Below are 19,657 nucleotides of genomic sequence, written 5' to 3' on the forward strand. Positions count from 1 at the left end.
GGAAATATCTGGCGGAAACATTTTCTTCTTTGTTAGAACTACAATTAATCAGTCTCCACTTATCGATAACGAACATGGATGCTTTCCGAGACCATCTGCTCGAGCAGTATTCGGACGCAGAGCTAGCATGTTTTATACGCGAATCGCCTACCCTGAAAGGTCACAGTGGGATTATTCTATTGTCCGATGCCTACCTCGCAAAGCGGTACTCTGAACCCTCTGACCAGGATGCCATCGCCGCCATGGAGCTTGCCGACAATATCGGCGTCCGGACCCCTCGAGGGCGGCGAACTGTCGTTGTCGGCCGTTCCACCTGGTGCATTATGGATCGCATCGAGGGCCAAACTTTGGAGGAACTTTGGCCCTCCATAAGCTGGTTGCAAACCATCTCCCTAGCCTTTCAGCTTCGTGGCTTCGTTCAAAAGCTGCGGTCCGTTACGTCCCTCACAGCTGGCTCGCTCGCCACTGGTCTCTGCCGGTCATTTTGGCTCGAAGATCGTTTCCGTCTACCGCCAAGAGCAACCAAAGACAACATTAATGCATTTATCAGCTTCTGGATGGAATTCATGTCTTTACGCGGCGAGATTAAAAAAAGCGAAGCTGAGCATCGTCAACTCCCAAAACAACATCTCTCACCAATCCACGCGCTGGTGTTTACGCATCATGACCTTGCGCCTCGAAACATTATCCTTCATCCGTCTGGTAAGCTCTGGCTTGTCGACTGGGACTATGCTGGCTGGTATCCTTGGTGTTTTGAATACGCTGCCATGCATAATTTCAGAATTCCACAAGGCTGGGGTCGGTGGGCGTGTATGAGGTGGAACTTACTTTGTTGGGTTGCAGGCGGATTGTATGACCAGGACGCTCGTGTATTGCGAACCGTACGGTCCAGATTCACACGCTTTCCGGTAGCGCGGAGGTTTAATATGAAAGCAGAAGGATTTGCGTCGGCATCGGAAGTCATAGAGAGGGAGAGATCGGATTCGCCATAAGCGCGCAATTGTTTTTGTAGGGACCAACTATCTCTGCATTCTGATATCAAACATTTTGTGTATTTTGTACTCATTTTGTAGCCAATCCTGACTTTGAAAAGTCTTAAAATGATACGAGACTAACGGTGAGTCGTCCAAAAAGGCTCGCAATACCGGCTGGAGCTGCCCTCAGCTAACCGACAGTATCCTGTTGATTTACCCAGCGGCACAGGTTTTAAGTCCCAGTTTCTGCCGAATATGTGCCACACCGCTCTACATGCCACACCAAACTTCTCTCAGGATTTCATTGACAACAACCGGGGCGAGTTCCTTCTCTTAGCATCTACCTCTACTCACCACAATAATGGCCATGGCGTTGTGGGATGACATACAGGGATACGTGTTGTTCCCCCTTGGCATCTTCGTCCTCAGTCTCTGGCACGCGCTCGGCCACCCCATCGAGACATTTTACGTGCTGCTCTCGCCATTCAACCCCCAGTACTATTTCCACCACTTGGACTTTCGGGTCGACCGGTACTATGCACGCCTGACGCGCGCCCGCATGCAGTCGGACTTGCGGTCCGCCCTGGTCAGCACCTTTTACAACAAGGACGCCATTATCACGGAGCTTGACAAGGCGGTGAGCCGCTGGCGCCGATGGTGCCTACAGGATCGGGGGCCATTGTACGCCTTATTCGATGAGTTCGCCGTAAAGATGGTGGAGGCCAGGACGGGCCGCAAAGTCAAAGTGTGGACGGACGACCGGTTCGCTGCGTTTATAGCAAGCCGTCTGGGCAGCGATGATTCGGGCGTGGCTCCTATTTTATGGCGAACGTTTTGCTACAGCGCCCGCTATCCCTTCACAGCCAGCATCGATACGTGTCCCGCCGAGGAACAGCAGTTGAACCTGCATGACTGGGTCCAGGCGGTCGCGATGCTGGCGACCGATGCTGCAGACAATGTGCACTACGCCCGGCCGATGTATTCGGTGACCGGATCGTCCATCTGGTACGGGTTTGCGAGTATGGCGGTGAAACTGAAACTGGGTCGATCGAGGCCACAGCACCACAGCGTTGACGACGTCGACAACGCCGACGAGGAGGCCCCCACCGTGCTGACACAGGTCGCGTTGGTGGCCTCCACGCAGCTGCCTCTTGACTACGCTATGCGCGGACCAAAACTGCCGGAAATTCTACCTCACGTTCGGAAGCTGGTGACGGACGAGGAGTGCGAGCCCGTTTTCAAAGCCGACTTTGGTATACCGTACCATGACTTGGTGTGTCTACTCGGTGCCACGCTGCAAGTGGACAAACCGGACCTCGAGGCAGCCAGGTGGACAGGGCGACTCGACGAGAACCGCGGCCTCGGCTTGGCGACCACCACCGAAATCGACCGTGCGACGCACTTCGCTGTGGCAAAACAAATTCTCGCGGCGGCGGGTCTCCACGACGAAGAACGTGGTGGTGACGCAGTCGTCTCGTATAAGCAATATGAAGCCCTGTGGCTTAGACTGGTGTGTTCCTTTGGCCACAAGACAACACCACGATGAAACGTCAACGTTCTTCTTTCACTAACGAAAGCGCCAGTGTCTACAACCAGTCGACCGTTTCCATCATAATGAAAGGCGATCGTTTGACAGGGAGATGGACCTGCTGTGGCGCAGCCTCTTTTCGGTGTTCTCGGTGCCGCAAGACCTGAAAGGCCTGAACCACGACCGCTGCGGCCGAGACCAGACTCCGGAGCGCCCACCACCCCCACTCGTCTTGCAGGCGCTCGACTTCCTGTACCCGTTTCCATCGTGCGGCTATACTCGCCAAGAGCGCCGCAGCAACACACTAGTATACTCATCCGAGGACACCGCCGAGACCGGTGGTATGTCCGGCGACGGTGTGATGGCCGCTCTTACATCACACTACGTCCCCATGCTCGTCATAGTGTATGGGCGCACGACCGACGCAAGCCGACAGCCTGCCATCTTTGCTGTGTTTACGTCGTCGCCGCTCTGGACTTCCGCCCGCAGAGGCCAGACAGGTATGCAATTTTTTGTCGATGACAAGCACTTGTTGATGGAAATTGCGCCTCGTGCGCGTGTTCTCCAATACCAGCCACCGAAGAATAAGGAGAGCAAGACCAGATTCACGGATCTGGTTACGACCGACGACGTGGCGGACACCATCTGCTTCGGATCACGTTCGGGGCTCACCCTCAACTTTGCGTCTGGGGTGGCAACACTGTTCTCGGCGGCTGAGGCTGCTGATGCGACTGATGCTGGACATTACATTGAGATTCCCGCGGGTCCGTATACAACAGACCGTGGACCGATTGCATCCCCTGCGGCCTGGACTACGTCCATGCATATCACCAAGCTCGAGGTGTATCGTGGAATAGATGGGATCGACGAGGACTTGGTCATTAGGCGCGATCTCCGAAGTAATCGTCGACGGTCGGCGGCAGAGGGGCAAAGAGGCTAGGTCTAGATTTTTATTTAGTAGCGAAATATGGGTGTGTCATACATAATCTCACTTTGAAGGGACAAACGCCTCGCTGCAACGACGGCCAAAAACGGCGACGCCCGCCAGACAAAAGTAGAGGCCACAGCAGCGCTTTCTTGACTTCAGTTGTAGTATCCAAATAATATTCGTTGGGTAGTATGGTTCGAGAAAACGGTAAGGAAACATGCAGGTAATGCGCGGACGGTTAGAGAAATGAGATCAAACAAAGGAAATATGCGTAAGAATGCGTGACAATGCATGCCAAATTCGTGAGCATCGAAAAGTAGGGCAGAAGACGAAAGACAAAAGAAACAGTCGCGTGCTATGCAGAGGCCAAAAGGTATGGCGTAAATGAGAATTCGGATAAAACATCGCATATTATCTGGAAAGCAACAAAATGTTCACAACGTCGTGTGAACGTGGGACGAATGTATCGTCACACAATTAAACGGGTGGCGGTTTTGGGACACACGCCAAGCTGTGGGCGCGAGATGTTACCACACGGGCTACAGGCCGGACTGGCGTTCTTCGCGGCCATCGAGCCAACTCGTGCAATTGACGCAACGGAGTGACTGTATGGTTAGAAAAATGAGCGTGTCTCACATACTTTGGTCACGGTAACAATCGCCAGTCAAGGCCACTCACCTTCTCACTGATCCTCTTGCGACAGTACTTGCACTTGACCGTGTGCTTGATGATTGGGTCGTGCGAGAAGTACTGGTACGCGCTGGCCAGGGCATACAACGAGACGCCGACGCCCAAAAAGTTGATGACGCGGTTCACAAAGATGCCGTAGGCCATGACCACGGCGCCGTCGTCCTGGGCAAACTGCAGCGTGTTGTAGCCGTTCTCGCGCTCGTAGTTGGGGCCCGGCTTGAGCACGGCAAACTTCTCGTCCAGGTTCTTGTTGAGCGGCAGCAGCACCGAGAGCGGCGGCAGCAGAATGTCCGAGACAAAGGAATTGACAATGGCGGTAAAGGACGAGGCGATGATGAGGCCAAAGGCAATCTCGAGGATGTTGCCCTGCAGCGCAAAGTCGAGAAAGCCCGACCAGATGTGCAGGACGGCGCGCTCACCCAGTTCCAAGACATTGTCGTCCTCGTGGATATCCGCTTCATTTAGGAACGGGTTGCTGGCGTTCGGGTCGTCACGGAAGAGGAGGACGCCGGGGCCGCCGTTGCCGCCATTGTTGCCGTCGTTGTTGGACGACATGGCAGCGGTTGGGCGGAGAATGGAGGACGACAGGATGTACAATAGAGAGTGAGAGAGAAAGGAGGGGAAAAGACGAGAAAGGAGACAACAAGGGAGTAGAAAGCACCGTTGATCATAAAGATGTGACAAAAAACAAAAATACACATAAGACCAACAGCCGCTATTCCACCACAAGTCCGCTGGACAGCAGAACAGGGGAATTGGAGAGGGTAACGGACAAAGAAGGAATCGAACGAAGGAGAGGCAGATGCGAGAATAAAAGAAGACAAGATAACGAGACTGGGATCCCTCGATAAAGGTCGAGTACTCGCCGATCATCCACAAGCAATGTAAAAAGGTTGAGGTCACGAAGAGGGGAAAAGGGAGGAGGTAGAGGGAAGGCTGCAGTAGCAAGCTTGGCAGGCAGGCAAGCTTGGATCTTGATAGAGCAGGGACGACTGACACTTTGCGTACACGTGCTCCACAATTATGTCCTACAATCAATCCCCATCGAGCAAGAGCGAACGCGCGACTTTCTGGCGGTAGCTGAAAAGAGAAAGTGCAAAGCGCAAAGTGTATTTATTCGGCGGCAAGCTGAGGTTGTCACTGCTTCCAATAAGCACAGCACGACCCCAAAACAGCACATGCAGGCTAAGCTGAGCGAGATGAGCGAGCTGAGCGCCTCCGCGAATTGATCGACTGCATGAACTGCATGAACTGCATGCACTTCAGATGGACCCCTACGGTGCTGCTCCCTGCTAGTGGCCGTGTGTTTCCACTGTCCAGCAGAATCGCGCCTGCCTCGCCGAGGTGCTTGCTTTAGCCGGACCTGGTTTTGGTCTAGACCGTTGTTAACCTTATCAGGAAGGGGCAGGGGACAACGACGTAATACCCCCATACACGTGCCAAACTGGCAGACTGCATGTCTTATGGCAGGAGCGGTCAAGGAGCATTATGAATCGGAAAGAGCGGACTTCGTATCAATTGTGGCAGGAACGATGGTGTTCATTATTACGGGAGTGCTGTGCTCTCCAAAAGAGGCAAAACAAAGACAAGGCTGAATCTAATGTTGAAGAAAAAGCTGCCATGGAAGTAGCAACAAGGGATAAAAGGTTACAAACAGCTGAATAAATCCGAGTACAAGACTGGCCAGACCTGGCCGCCCTGACGCGCCCAGAAGCCCGATAACCAATAATTAGTGGCTAATAAGGTGGCAGTTCCTTCCGCGATACAGGGAGGTTGGTGGAGCTGGCGCCAGCACAGGCAAGTGCAAGCTGTGCAGCTGTCCAAGCGCGGGCAGGAGCGACCAGGAGCGGGGGTGCATCGACGTGATGTGCTGTCCACCGCCAAAACTGGCCCCAGTTTCAGCTCCACCTGTCCACATCCGTCCTCACCATCCAATTCCAGTCGGTGAGGAAGGCGGTGTCCATTTTTTTTTATGAAGATTTGCGAGTACGACGTACGATGTACCCAGTATCGTGAACCTCCTCACTTCTTGGGTGCCGCAGCTGCCGCCGCCTTCTTCTTGGCTGCTGCCGCCGCCGCCGCCTTCTTGGCGTCCGCTTGCAGCTCGTGCAGCCAGAACAGTGCTGCCACCGTCATCAGGCCAAACGCCGCCCATGTCAGCGCCTCAAACTTGTAGCCCTGGCACGCCTCCATGCCGATCGTGTCCTTGCCCAGCCGGTTGATGGAGTCCACCGTCGACTTGGCCGCCACCGCCGACACCAGACCGGCAATCAGCAGCGCCAGCGCGGCACCGGACGCGGCAGCCAGGTTGGCCAGCACCGTCTCGCGGCTGTGCGTGACGCGCGTGACGACGGAGGCGGCCGTAAGCAGGAGCCCCAGACCGGCGCAGCAGGCCGCCACGATGTAGAAGACGGCCAGCACAATGCCCAGTGTGGGGATGCGGTTGAGCGCGGACTGCAGGCTGCTCGAGCCGCCGAGGCGCGCGAGGCTGCCGCCGTCGACAAAGTTGTCGTTGAGCTCGTTGTCAATGAGGTTGGAGATGTTGAGCTGGTGGGCGTTGAGCTGGACCGTGCAGGAGGACACGTTGCGCCACGCGCCGTCGGCCGTGGCATTGGGCGCAAAGGTGCCCTCGCAGACGTTCATGACATGCAGCGAGTAAAATTCGCTGACGCCGAGCACAGCCGCCATATCGTCGGCGGCCGAGTCGGCCGGCATACCGGCCAGAACGCCCTCGGCTGCCGACAGGGTCAGTTTGCGTGGGGCAAGCTTACGGGCGGCCATGGCCTTTGCCGCCTTTTCCGCCTTTGCCTCGGCTTCGGCCGCCCTTTCGTCCTGGATGGAGTACGTCTTGGGTTTGTCGCCGTTGGTGATAGTTGTCGCCTTCGCTGGACTCGGTGCCACCTCCACGACCACCTCGCTCGTCGCCACACTGGCGTCCTCGTCGGCTAGAACGACAACGTGAGACAAATCACGCGTGGCCGGTTGGTTGAGTGACGGCACATAATTTCGTCCCAACGCGGATGTGTTGAGCTGCGATGTCAGCTCCGTTGCTCCACAATGATATAAATCGGTCAAGACAAGGCCAACTCACCATGATGACAGAAAACTCCTCCATAAAACCGGGTGTGTTGCCGGCAAACAGGCCGAGAACAGTGAGCACGAAGCCGATGATCGTGCACACCGTCGAGAAGAGGAACAAGAGCGCCATGGTGGAGTCGGTGGCGGATGTCGTCCCTCGAGAGGGGGAGTGCTGAGCGTAAATGAAATAAAAATGTAATAAATAAAAAGGCCCTTACCAGCGCCAGAAAGTAAGTTTGAAATAAATGAAGGAAATAAATATCGTATTGCCGAGATTGTATCGTTAGTGCCACCCTCACGTCAATATTGAACAAACCAAATGAGTCTATTTTGTTGCGAAGGAGTTCGAAGTCGAGGGGGAAGGGGAGGAGGGAGGAAAGAGAAAGGAAGCAAAAGGAAAGTAAAAGGGAAAGGGAGTCAATGACAGAAAAAGGTGAGTGGTGATATTAAAGAAAAAGCCAAGAGAAACGACTGAGAACGGAATAAGCCAACAGGACAAAAATGAGGAGGCTTGGGAGAGACACTTGCACGTCCGGAGTCAGAGGGGATCTACGAGAGCAGGTACCTGGGATGTTTGCGATGGTGGTGGGGAGGGAGGGAAAATTCGTGATGCACATGGAGGGAAATGCAAAGGAACGAGAATAGAACAGCAAATCAAGAGAGGCGCAAGGACTTGGTCGATGGCGAAGGCGCTGGATGGGAAACAGTTGGCCGGAACAAGACATGATGGCCAACAGCGGCGCCGGTGCACCTTTTCATCCCCGCGAAGCCGGCCGTCTCTGGCTCTCTCGAGTGGCAGATTGCATGTTTTCGGGTGGCAGGGCACCGATCCGTCTTGCAAACACGCCGTGAGTGAGAGGGGCCACCATGGCTGGAATGTTGCCTCAGTCGGATTCTACATGTCTCGTTCAACATTCCGTCCGAAGGCGCCGATCGCAACGGGTGAGACATTGAAACCACACTTGGCCCCCCGGGTTTCCGGACGAGCCAAGACCCAAGGAGCCAAGCAACAGAGCCAGGTAGCCAAGCGAGCGCCTCTACCTGCCGAAAAAGGCGAAAAAATAAAACGTGGCGCAGTCCGAGCCTCAATTTGCTGTACCGTCGTCATCGTATCAACATCCATCTTGTCACGAGGCTGCTCCGGCCGACTCGGCTCGTTCTTGGCACGGGCGCTAGTAGCGTGCCAGTCAAAGGAGATCATCCCGCTACTTTCTGTTCTTTGAGCATCTACGTCTATCTTGTCGCTTCTGGCTGCCTATCGTACACAACGGTGATAAATCGGCCCCGACCCGCTCGTTGCGTCCGGATCTTCTCTTCAATCAGGCGTGCCTCACTCGCGGCGTTCACCCGCCGGGCCAGCTCGCCAAGCGGCAGCTGTGGTTGCTGCGGTGCCACCAAGCGCTGGAGCATGGCCGCCGGCGCGCCCGGTGCCTCCGGCTCAGGCGGCGTCGGTGGACGGTGGGCCTCGAGGATGGCCTCGGACAGTCGGTCGTACTCGTTGCTCACGCCATAGTCGAGCACGAGCGTCGTCAGCTTGCCCCAGTTGCCCACCCAGTCGACCTGTCCGTTGTCCACCTTGTACATGAGCGCGGGCAGCCACGACGCGCAGCCCGTCAAGTCCAGGTACTCCAGGCCGTACAGCGCCTTGCTCAGCTTGCGCAGGAGCAGCACCGCCTCGGCCCAGTCGTTGTCGATGGAGTGGCTGTAGGCGCCGGTGGCGCCGTACTGGAACCGGCGGCCGAGCGGCGAGTCGACGGTCGCCAGCTTGGCGTTGGGCGTGAGCGTGGGCTCGGGCCAGTAGGCGAGGCTCAGATGGGTGAGCATGGGAAGATGCGCCGCAAAGGACAGGAGCTGGCGCCAGGACACGGACTGGGGGGTGCGGTCAGGCATCAGGGCCAGTGACAAGTGCGTCAAGTTCGGCAGCAGCGGCCGGGGCAGCGACACAATGCCAGGCGCGTCCCAGGACTCGAGCAGTTCGGCATCATCCTGTTGCTGTTTGTGGCCCGCGTCGCGTAGCCGGCCATGTGTTGCGGTGCTGCGGCTAGGAAAGAGAAGCTCGTTGACTTCACGGACAGAGATGGAGTTACCGATTGACCACGTCAGGTCGAGGTGCCGGAAATCTTCGTTGAGCGTGCTTGGGCTGGGCAAAGGCGGCATCTCCTCATTATCACCATCACTGTCGCTTCCTCCGGGATCACTGTCGCCGGCCGCGTACCCGCCTGGCTGAGGACTGCCGCTACTACCGTTTGCAGAGGTCGAGGACGGAGGTGTAGGATGAAGCAGGAGAGCACGGAGATCCTTGATCGTGGCACCCTTGCCATTGCCCTCTTCGCTCAGCTGGCCCAAATAGGAGACCAAGGCCGCGCGCAGCGGTCCCTGCAAGTAGATCAACTGATGTCGGTTGTACTGTTTCTGGGCGGTCCACTCCAGCACGATGCGGTGCAGAACCACGTCCACCAGACTGCCGCGCACAGGATGGGGGATACCCGGCATGGCCTCCCCTGCGTGGTGTCCAAAGGCCATGCCTGATGCATAGCGCCGCCTTTGGGCGCCTACTGGCCGGTTGTTGCCATTACCACCACCATCGCTGGCAGAATGGCCATTACGGTCAGACGGCCGCAGGATGCGCCGTGGATTGTGCCTGGACTGGGCCAGCCAAGACGGTGGAGGCGCCGGGCCAGCTGGCCCTCGGCGACGACCACGGCCACCACCACCACCGACGGCGCCCAGTCCGTTTGGACCGCCAGCAGCACCTCTGGGACTGGGTCCCACGGTAATGCCTGCGTCTAGCCCCCCTCGGCCTCCATTGGGTGGGCTGGGCAGCAGAATCTGCGCGACTTCTGGTGGCACACTAGGCGTCACGACAGGGATCGACGACGACAGCGAGGCGCCCGCGGTTGAGCCGTGGCCTCCACTGCCGCTATTGTTGCTGCTACCGCCTCCGCTGGGCGACAGAGTGGTTCTTCGCAGGTTTGCGAGCAGGTCATTTACATTGCGGGACTGTGGTTCCTCTGGTTGCACGGCAGCAGAGGAAGAAGGACGTCAATAGTCAATAACAGGGCCAGGCCATAATAGATCAACAAGGAGACAATTAAGGAAGTGGACCAAACCAACGCGGACGGGGCCAGCTGGGTGGGAAGAGCAAGAAGAGCAAGAAGAGCATCGGGCGTACAAAGCCAGGTAGGACAAGGGAGAGGAGAGCCAGTGAGAAGAGACATGGTACAGTATGCGCTGTGAATGATGGTTGCCAGACAAAAAAAATCAAAACAAAGGCGGAGGTGGCGGACGAATTTCTGGGCGTACAAAACAATCTGGCAACGGGTCACAAGGGAAAGAAGTAAAGGCACGGGCAAAAGACAGAAGGCAGCGTGCAGGCGTACGACGGGGTTGGTGAGAAAGGGTCAGAGTGATGAAGCCCATGCTCGAGATGGGTGGGAGGACAAGAAAACAAAGGAACAAAACAGAGGGGGTGGGCCATGGGGTGTGTGAGGCAGAGGACGCAGAGAAAGACCGCTTGCCAATATAACAAAAAAAACGAGAATAAATATTACAAACAAGAAAAGCGGATGAGGGCAAGCATGCAACAGCGAGACGCAATTGGACTGACCATGATGGACGTTGCTCTGGAGTCCGGAGCTCTCCAAAGAGTGCGGCGCAGTGGACTGCGGCTTTGAGTACATGCCCCAATGCCGTTTCTTGGGCATGGCGGCGAAGGCGTGGGAGAAAGGAAGACAGCAGAGGAGAGGAGAGAGAGAGAGAGAGAGAGAGAGAGAGAGAGAGAGAAAGAAATGAGAGGAGGGGGCGTGTTGTGAGACCAGTCCAGGCAGAACGCAAAACGATCCGAGACACGCCGCGATGTGTCGAAGCGTGCAGGCAAGGACCAGGTGCAGACGCAGGCCCACTGAGCGGAGAGGACTTGGGGTGCTGGAGAGCGGACAAAATGCACGAAACGAAAAAGCCCGCGGCTGCCAGCAGAGACGCTGTTTGCTTGAAACGCGAGGCTGGTCCGCACGGGGGGGGTTGCTGTCTTCTCTGTGAATCGCCGCTGGTTTTCGTCCTGCTCGGTGCTGGTCGTCAGTTGGGGGTGTGTCCGTAAAAGTCTCTCATATTCCCTTATTTCCTGCTCCCTGTTTCTCAATGTCTCACCCGTTGGTTACCTTTTTTGTTATGTTTCCCCTTTCGAGGATAGTGGACAGGCGTCAATCGCTGATGGTGACCAGAAGGACAGGTGCCGGCCGATCGTGTGCGCGTGTATGTGCTCTTGGCGGGGGATCGAGCAGCCGTGTGGGCACTGGCCTGGTGTGTTGCGTGAGGTTGAGGAAACCTGGTGAAAGCTGGTGAAAATTGTGAGGTGGTGAGAGTTGATGAGAGGTAATGAGAGGCAATGAGAGGATACAATGCAAACGGGAAAGAAAGAGGAGTGACAGGAAAGAGCGGTTATCTACATGTTCTGGCTCCTGCCCTGCTGCCGGAGGCGTTTGATGTCGTCTGTTCGTTCCTTCCCTTAGCGAGACGAATGAGCGTTGATCGCAGCGGCCCATTTAGGCAACGGCTACTACAGTGTTGGGTTTACGCACTGTGCGAATTTACACTGTATGCTTACATAGCTGTGACTCTTTGCAAACTTGGGCTGCTGCGCCCCATGACTCTTTTTGCCCACTTAATCTGTCATGACTGTCTTCTGAGTCTGCTTTGTTGATGGGGGCTTCTGGGGATCTTGCTTCGCTTCAAATCCTGTATCAATGACCGAGCAAGCGAATTCGACAGGCTGAGCCCATTTTTTTTTTTTGTGGCATTTCCCTGGTCCGGGATTCCCGACTAGAGATCAATCGTCACAATGCTCGTCTTTGCATTGTGTTTGTTTTCGTATCTAATTCCAGCCGCGCAGGAAGAGGTAGGCTTGTCTGGCATGAGCGTATGATTTACCAGTCCCCTGATATAATTTAGATAGTTGTGCGGGTTTTTTAGTTTTTTTTTTTTTTTTTTTTTTTTTTTTTTTTAGAAAAAAGTCCTGTCCACTGCCCCTTGTGATGGACGCCGTGCCTGGGTCTTGCTTCTGGATGTCTGGACGTTTGCATGTCGGCAGGCCTGTCTCCTTTTGTGCTGTGTTGTGTTGTGTAAGCTTCTGCTTTCTGTTGATTTCTACTTTTGCGCCCGGTTCGTCGTTTGTCTGTTCTACAAGGACAAACGTTTTGCACGCAAACACGCAAACAAACAAATACACAAACACACCCAAAGACAACACGAACTGGACATCACCAACGGCTCGGTGAATTGTGAGCAACGAAGCACACAACTTTTATGAACACAAGCCACGTACGGGACCTGTAGGGGGTAGATCGGGCTAGATAGGATGGGAAGCAACTGCTCACAAGTCCAGCACCTCAGAAACATAAGAAGAGAAGCAGCCTAGAACAAGCAGACGATGTGCCAGGAGAGAAAAAGAACGAAGATAGGCAGATGGCAGAGACGACGAGCGACGTGTACAGCATACAAGGCAATTGGGAAGAACAACAAAGGAGACGTGGAGAGGATGTAGATGGGAGAAGGGGAAAGAAAGGGCGCACAGGGAGGTGCTTGACAGTGAGACGGAACACAAAAAACCTGGGCTAGATGTGTACATCGTGAACTTGCAGAATAGAGGATAAAGGGGGAAATGAAGCGAAAGGGGGCCAGGTGACAAGAATAAGACATGGACACCAATAACAACGGCAATTTTTCCGTGTACACAGAGGTCTGCTTGGGGTTTACCTGTGTAAAGTATATGTTTGGTGTGTTTCAAAACAAAACAAAATAAAAACAAAACAAAACAAAATTGCCTACAAGCTCAGACCATGAGGTGCGTTTAGGGGCGTCAGTCTAACAGATGGAACGAGGTTGGCAGAAGGGGATATTGGCGTCTTCAGGATGGCAAAATAAAAGGAGACAAGACCAAAGTTGATAGATTACTTACTCGGTGAAGAAGGCAGAGGCGAGCTGCAGGGATTAGGGAGGGGCGTGTCTTTCTTTGTTTTCTTTTCACTGGCTTTTGGTTGTACTTTTTGTGATTTGGTTTTGATTTTGTCCCGTGTAATGAATGCTACGGATGCTCGCTGCCCTTCTTTTCTGTTCCACTCCACCTTGGACGGCTTCTTCTGCTTCCGTGCTTCTTCTCCGAAGCTTCTTCCTGTCTTCTTTCGATTTACCTGTAACTAATGCGTTTGTTTCCTCCTCCTGGTATCCTCCTTGGCTGTTGTGTTTTTCGTCTGCGCTGCAACCATGCTGCAAGACTTCTTCGAATTGCCGAAGGGGGTGTGGGGACGCAGCCGCGTCTGGTGCCCGGCTACCAAACAGATGAAGAGAAACGGAGAGACGAACAAAGAGAGAACATGACATAGACAGCCGCTGAGAGAGAGGGTGGCGTCGAGTTGGTGCACACTCGTTGAGAAGACGGAGCATGCATTAGACAATCACTTGACACGGCGGGCGGTCTGCCGCGACCCAAAGTCGTTGGTCTGTCCATGTGTCTTCCGTACTCAATTTCTTTTTTGTTCTTCGCGAGGTCAGGTTTCTACGGCTATGGACAGTCCAATGGACAGCCTGTTCTCGACACGCTCCACATGGAAGATCCCGACAGTGATATTCAGTTAGTGTGTAGAAAATAAGACACTACTGTCTGATACAGTTGGTCTCTAGTTTCAAGGGAAGACCTATTTCCCCATTGGGTCAAGGCACAGCTATGTACATAGTGCAGTGGAACTTCATGTACATCCGGCACGAGGGCATCCCTGCTGTCGCCTTTTCCAGAGTTCAAATCTCGCATGTGATAGGTGCCTGGCATCATACAAACGGGGACCAAGTGCTCTGTAAGTCCTTGTTCAGTACGGAAGATGGAAAGAAACGACACAAAATAAGGGAGTTGGAGTAAAGCAGACGTGAAGTACAAGAGAAACTGTCTGCAAGCTCTGCAGCGTCGCTGCAAGCCCTTTTTCGGCCCTTTTTTCTGTGCACGTCTCCGGAAAACTGGTCGCCCTTAATGTATTTGATAGTGCTCGTCTTGTGTCTCTTGTTGTCAGTCTAACTGTGAAAAAATGCCAAAGTCCCAACCGGCCGAGTTGTGGCCAGGCCGTGACAGAAATTCAGGTGATAGGCGACACAAATGACAATGCCAGAGCACAAAGTGACAAAAGTGACAAAAGTGACAAAAGTGACAAACTGACAAGAGTGACACGATGTGACAACAAGAACAATGCCACAACACACAAAACCATGGACAAAAAAGGCAACAGGACGAAGCACAAGACAGGCAGCAAGAGCACAAAAATAGGATCCCAAACTGCGAGCACCAACAGAGGCAGATTGGGGTATGACCAAGGTCCTCACAGCTGGTTTGCACGCTATTCTCCTTTTTGCCACCATGAACCGATGGGAAGCACCGCCCAAGTGCCAACAGGCATAGCATACGTCGTACGTCCTCTCCCGAAATCATATGGAGCACTATAGGGCTTGTCCAATGTGTTGTGCTTTATGTCCTGTACGTCGCGTCCTGTGATATGCTTCTGCCTGTCGTGGTCCTGCTGTGTCAAGGAACGCGTTTTTTTCCTCGTCATCCATGACCCCCGTTATCCCTTCGCTTTCGTTCCCGGCCTTAACCCCTGTCTATGGACACGACAGGTTTTGGGTACGTGAACTACGGTTTTTCTGATTCTGATTCTGCAGGAAAGACTGGAGGAAGTGGAAAATCGAAGATGTACGGTCCGGCGGAGCTGGAGACAAAACCCAAACGTAATCCAACATTACGCGGCACTGGGGGGTGATGCTTCCTACCCTCTTAACCCCTACCCCCCTTACCCCTTTCTCTCCACGAGAACGGCTTTCGTGCGTAAGGCTCCGTGAAGGAAGCTAGGTGTCCGACCATGCAGAATACACAGTATCGTAGGCTGGAGGCAGGGATTTGTTGATACGTTGGCAGGACAATATATATAGATATGTATATATTCAATTTGTTTTTAAAACCAAATTAGAGCCACCATCGAAATCAATATGTTGGCCAACACGTAGCTCAGCAGCTGAGCCCACGTCACCTCACATCATGATAAGTGGAATAATAACAACGGGAAGGAAACAATAGGAACAGGTTGTAGGATGGAACCAACATTGCAATACAGATTATACTATTGTATCCCCGTTATGCAGATGGTCATCTCGATTGGGAAATGGTTAGCGAACGAACTCGGCAGCATCTGTCTCGGCCAAAATCAAAGCCGGTCACAAGTAGACAATGCCAACGAGGCACAGGGAAGAGGAGACGGCGAAGAAGGAGTAAAGCCGAAACTTTGACAGGTGATTTGAGAAGGAACTAATTTATTTGTACATAGTGGTACACGCATCTCTGCACATCTCTCCTGGTAGTCCTCAACCTTTATGGAATTTCTAATTTATGTTCTATTCATAGCCTTGGCACAGGCTGTAGAGCCACGGAGACACGTACGCACCCTTCCGATTGTAAGAAGGAAGGCTCCGTTGCCCGAGACGAAAAGAATATTCTCTGCTTCTATTCATATCCACCTTCCCTCTCGTGACAGCAAGATGTGAGAGACGTAAGAGGTGCGAGGAAACAAGTCACAGCACACTTTGTGTTGTGACGATGCAGTGTTCACTCCCAGAGGAGCGGTTCTAAGCCGTCTGGCTTTGTGATGATTTGTTGTTTAAGACGTGACCATTGTCCAGTTCGAGACGTGACAGCAAACCAGACAAGAAAAATACATAAATACAAAACCACAACAATCGACAGCCACTGATTTTGCCCGACATAATCTATATTGTGATAAACAAAGGCATCTCCGCGCCTTGGAGCAAAACGTTTTGTGCGCACAGCTTGCGCCCGTGGGCGTCGTTTTGACTCTAGCTTTGCGGCTCGTGCCTTGCACTCGTTGAGTTCCATGCTGGCTCTGTCTCTCTGTTGGACTACCTCTCACCTTTGTCTCTCATCTTTGTCTCGCATCTTTGTCTCGCATCTTTGTCTCTCTTTCTGAATCAAGCTGGGTTTTGCCTGCCCCTTGTGTCTCCTGGACTTTTGACATGACGTGATGGATACGGTAAGGCCCTTCACATATCATAGCTTTGCGATACAAAGACAAAACCCCATTTGCTACAAGGTACGTTTTTGGTATATTGGATCCATTGTCTTGTAGGTGATGTGTTGTAAGACCAACCGTGAGCAGGCACGAATAGGATCAGAGTCAGAATCAGAAGCAAGAACAGAACAAGACCCCCAATCATTGCGCTGCACGAGACAGGCATTTTGGAGCATCTATGAAAGTGCGCAAGGAAGATCCTACATCGACAGAAACGGCCTTTGCCATGTTGAAGACTTTGTGCGATGTATAAAATGGTCATGCTATTGGTCACGCTATTGGTCATCTCGAATCGTCCAAATCTGCCAGCGTATTGTGGCTGGTGGCCCACGGCTGGTGGCCTGGCCGGGGCTTGTGCCGATGAAAAATACCGACACCGCGATGAATTCCAAGGTCCCTGCAGGCGTGGAGTACATTCCATCGTAAGGTACTTCAAAGTACGCGACAAGACATGGAAAAACAGTGCCGGTGTTGGGCAGAATTCTTTCATATCAGCCACCAGCCAGGCCACTTAGACAAAGCCACCGGACAACAACAGATGCTGCAGGACTTGGGAGCAGAAAGAGCGGGTGACGCCGTACGGCTTGGCTTGGTTTGTTTGCATGCCGCTCTGTAATGGAACCCGGTTGATGGGCCACTTGATTTTGCGAGCTGCAGCACTTTGGAAGAGAGGAAACGACGCCGGGCACGGGTGGTAATGAATAATACTATGAGAATGAGTATTTTATACAATGCAATGTAGAGTCTCTTGTCTCTGTGTTCTCTGCGGACTCTCTGCATGATAAGAAATCAATGAGGAGGGTAACACAATGATCATGCAGGCATCAATAGGAAGGCGTGGAGGGGGGAGAAATGAGTGCATTATCCGGGCGAATCAGATCGTCCAGGTCCAGAGGGGCAGCCCTCATCTCGTGCATGGCGGGTGGCATGGCGAGGGAGGGCAACCATCATCGGTCCTGGTGATCAGCACGGATCGGCGTGTGCCTACAAAACGTCCACTGGAAAAAAGAAAAACAGAAATGGACAAAACTACAAGGCAAGACATAAGTCTAATTCGAGACAAATTCAAAAGACGGTTTGATGACTCCAAACCTACTTCCTTATTCGAAGCAGCAACGGCCAGCTACCATCGACCTGACGGGACTTCAAAACTACTGGATGGTATCGCCTCGTAATCTATCTTTGTCAGTTCCGCACCGCTGCAGCTGCCGCAGACGGAGATGCACATGAACGAAGCACATGCTCCATGGGTACGAAACATGAGGCGAAAGGCTGCCCTGTGCCTGTAGGAAGCACTCTGTCAGTATGAATACAGGGTTTCTGTGCCTTGCTTTCTTTGGGTTATTTTCCAAAACCTTCCAGTTCCGTCTTTTTCGTATTTTCGATTAAAATAGAAAATAAAGAAAAATGGACAACGTAATTACATAACAATCAGACAGCAAGGCGGCGAACGACGCAGTGTCGGACAAAGATGGAGTGGTCGCAGGGTGGCTTCGGCCTCCTGCAACCCTCTTCCTGTCGTCCAGCTTCCCATGTCTCCCCATCCTCACCCCGTCCTTCTCTCCCGTCTTTCTATTTTTCTTTTAGGGCGACCTCGTTTCTACCTGACGGCTGAAGCAGTCCACGCCGTGGAGTTTGTATTGCTGTATTTCTTTGTACAAGCGAATCAGCGGACAAGAAAGATCGGCAGACCCGGGCGCCCTGTTGGATCCACGCATGCACACATGCACGTAAGACATTGACTTTACTAAATTATAAAATAAATCGGGAAATAAACAAGAGAAGCTATCGTCACCTGGCCGTAATTGTCTCGCTGTCTTTAGATTGGCGGCGGCGGCTAGCAGCGTCAACCGTGTTGGAAAAGGCGAGCAGGGGAATGAGAAAGGGGTACCGGCATGGAATACGAGAGAAGGTGCCTTGTTCTCCGGATTCTCCAACTCAACCCGCAACAAAGGAGGACTACTCTCATATTCCTCGTAGAACAGCTCAAAATGCCCCTCTTCACGCGAACTGGATGTGCACTGGAACAGACCCCAGGACCAGAAGGAAATGGTCCTCTCGACACGAAAAATAATAGAGTGGAGGTTCGACAAGGAATACGGACAACACTACAATTATACAACCATGTTCGGTGCAATTTTGACAGCTGCTGTCAGTCGACTTCGCACAAATGGGACTGTTCGCTGGTCCATTCTCTGTTCCATCTGTTCCATTGCTTCTTTCACCCTCCAAAAGAGTCCTGCTCGCGACCTGTCACATAACACAAGATCTACAAAATCGCCAACGCTGTCGTTCGCTTTTACTTTTATTCTTTCTTCTCCCCCTGGCCAGGGCCTGCTTCCTCTGTTCCTGTCCTTCCAGTATTCTTCCTTGCCTTCTCTTTTCTCTGCTGTCCTCCCGTGGTATTCCTTCCCACCCTTGCCGTTGTGCATGCTGTAGGGCGCAGGGGGTCTTGGGTCGTAACGGACAAGGAAGCCACAAAAGGGGAGGAAACAAAAAAAAGAAAAAGAAAAAAAGAAGAAAAAACGAAAGAAAGCAGAGGATCCCGGAACCTTCCAGCTGCCCGGAGGAGAGGGACAACGAGACAATGTGCGTCAGGACAATGCGGTGACAGGAAGCTGGCCCAAAACGAATGCAATCTTTTGTGGATCCCGCGGCTACGTGCAGGTTTCTGTAATTGTTCTGCGGAACATGAGGAACAATGGCGTAAAGTACTTTGGATGAGACAGCCACACAAGACGGAACACGACAAAAACAGGCAGAGACATGGACAGAGTAGGGGGCCTGTGCCCTTTTTGTGCCGCCAGAGACATTCTGTCCAGGGTGTTGACTTGCTGCGACGCTTCTATGCAGACAATTCTGCGCTGTGTCGCGCTGCATCGTATGTGGCTTTTCCTGTCGTCGTCTTCACAGGCCTCCTCGCAGGCAACCTTATCCTCCGTAGATGCTATGGCTTGAGGATGACAGAAGTAAAGAAAGAAGGAAAAGAATGATGACGACGTTGGTCCGTCTTTCTCCCAAACTCGTACCAATAATAGTAGATACTGGCAATAATAATACGGGCCGGACCGAATTAAAACAAATTTCCACGAAGCTGCCCACGGCCATGCAAGGAGCTGAGCCGGCAGTTTTTAGATCAAGCCACAGACTTGGCCCATTGGTCTTCTGATGGCCTATTTCTCATTGTTGTCCTCCGCCCCTATCCCCCTCTCTCTGGTTCTCGCAAGCCTGCACTTGCAGCCACTGCATCGAACACGAAAGAACACATGGACACCCGGTGCAGGTTGCCGAGTGCCCAGACAGAGGACGCCTTGTGGGTGGCTTTGATATTGGAAGGAAGGGA

General features: G+C 53.1%; 4 protein-coding genes across 4 annotated transcripts; 1 reads left to right on the top strand and 3 right to left on the bottom strand.

The window, feature by feature from the left end:
• Positions 1-1,335: 1,335 nt before the first annotated feature.
• Positions 1,336-3,442, top strand: SPBR_01441 (uncharacterized protein; the record flags this gene model as incomplete). The annotated part of the gene is made up of 2 exons (XM_040759752.1): positions 1,336-2,484; positions 2,558-3,442. The coding sequence occupies 2 exons, from the start codon at positions 1,336-1,338 to the stop codon at positions 3,440-3,442; spliced, it is 2,034 nt and encodes a 677-aa protein (XP_040619819.1).
• Positions 3,443-3,969: 527 nt separating this feature from the next.
• Positions 3,970-4,675, bottom strand: SPBR_02015 (large conductance mechanosensitive channel; the record flags this gene model as incomplete). The annotated part of the gene is made up of 2 exons (XM_040760324.1): positions 3,970-4,035; positions 4,109-4,675. The coding sequence occupies 2 exons, from the start codon at positions 4,673-4,675 to the stop codon at positions 3,970-3,972; spliced, it is 633 nt and encodes a 210-aa protein (XP_040619820.1).
• Positions 4,676-6,142: 1,467 nt separating this feature from the next.
• SPBR_01808 (uncharacterized protein) lies at positions 6,143-7,328 on the bottom strand (the record flags this gene model as incomplete). Its single annotated transcript, XM_040760118.1, has 2 exons — positions 6,143-7,150; positions 7,212-7,328. 2 exons carry the CDS (start codon positions 7,326-7,328, stop codon positions 6,143-6,145), a joined length of 1,125 nt encoding a protein of 374 aa, XP_040619821.1.
• A 1,103-nt stretch (positions 7,329-8,431) lies between these two features.
• SPBR_01370 (uncharacterized protein) lies at positions 8,432-10,902 on the bottom strand (the record flags this gene model as incomplete). Its single annotated transcript, XM_040759681.1, has 2 exons — positions 8,432-10,209; positions 10,806-10,902. The coding sequence occupies 2 exons, from the start codon at positions 10,900-10,902 to the stop codon at positions 8,432-8,434; spliced, it is 1,875 nt and encodes a 624-aa protein (XP_040619822.1).
• Positions 10,903-19,657: the final 8,755 nt, after the last annotated feature.

This window comes from Sporothrix brasiliensis, assembly GCF_000820605.1.
Source record: "Sporothrix brasiliensis 5110 chromosome Unknown Cont18, whole genome shotgun sequence".
NCBI lineage: Eukaryota > Fungi > Ascomycota > Sordariomycetes > Ophiostomatales > Ophiostomataceae > Sporothrix > Sporothrix brasiliensis.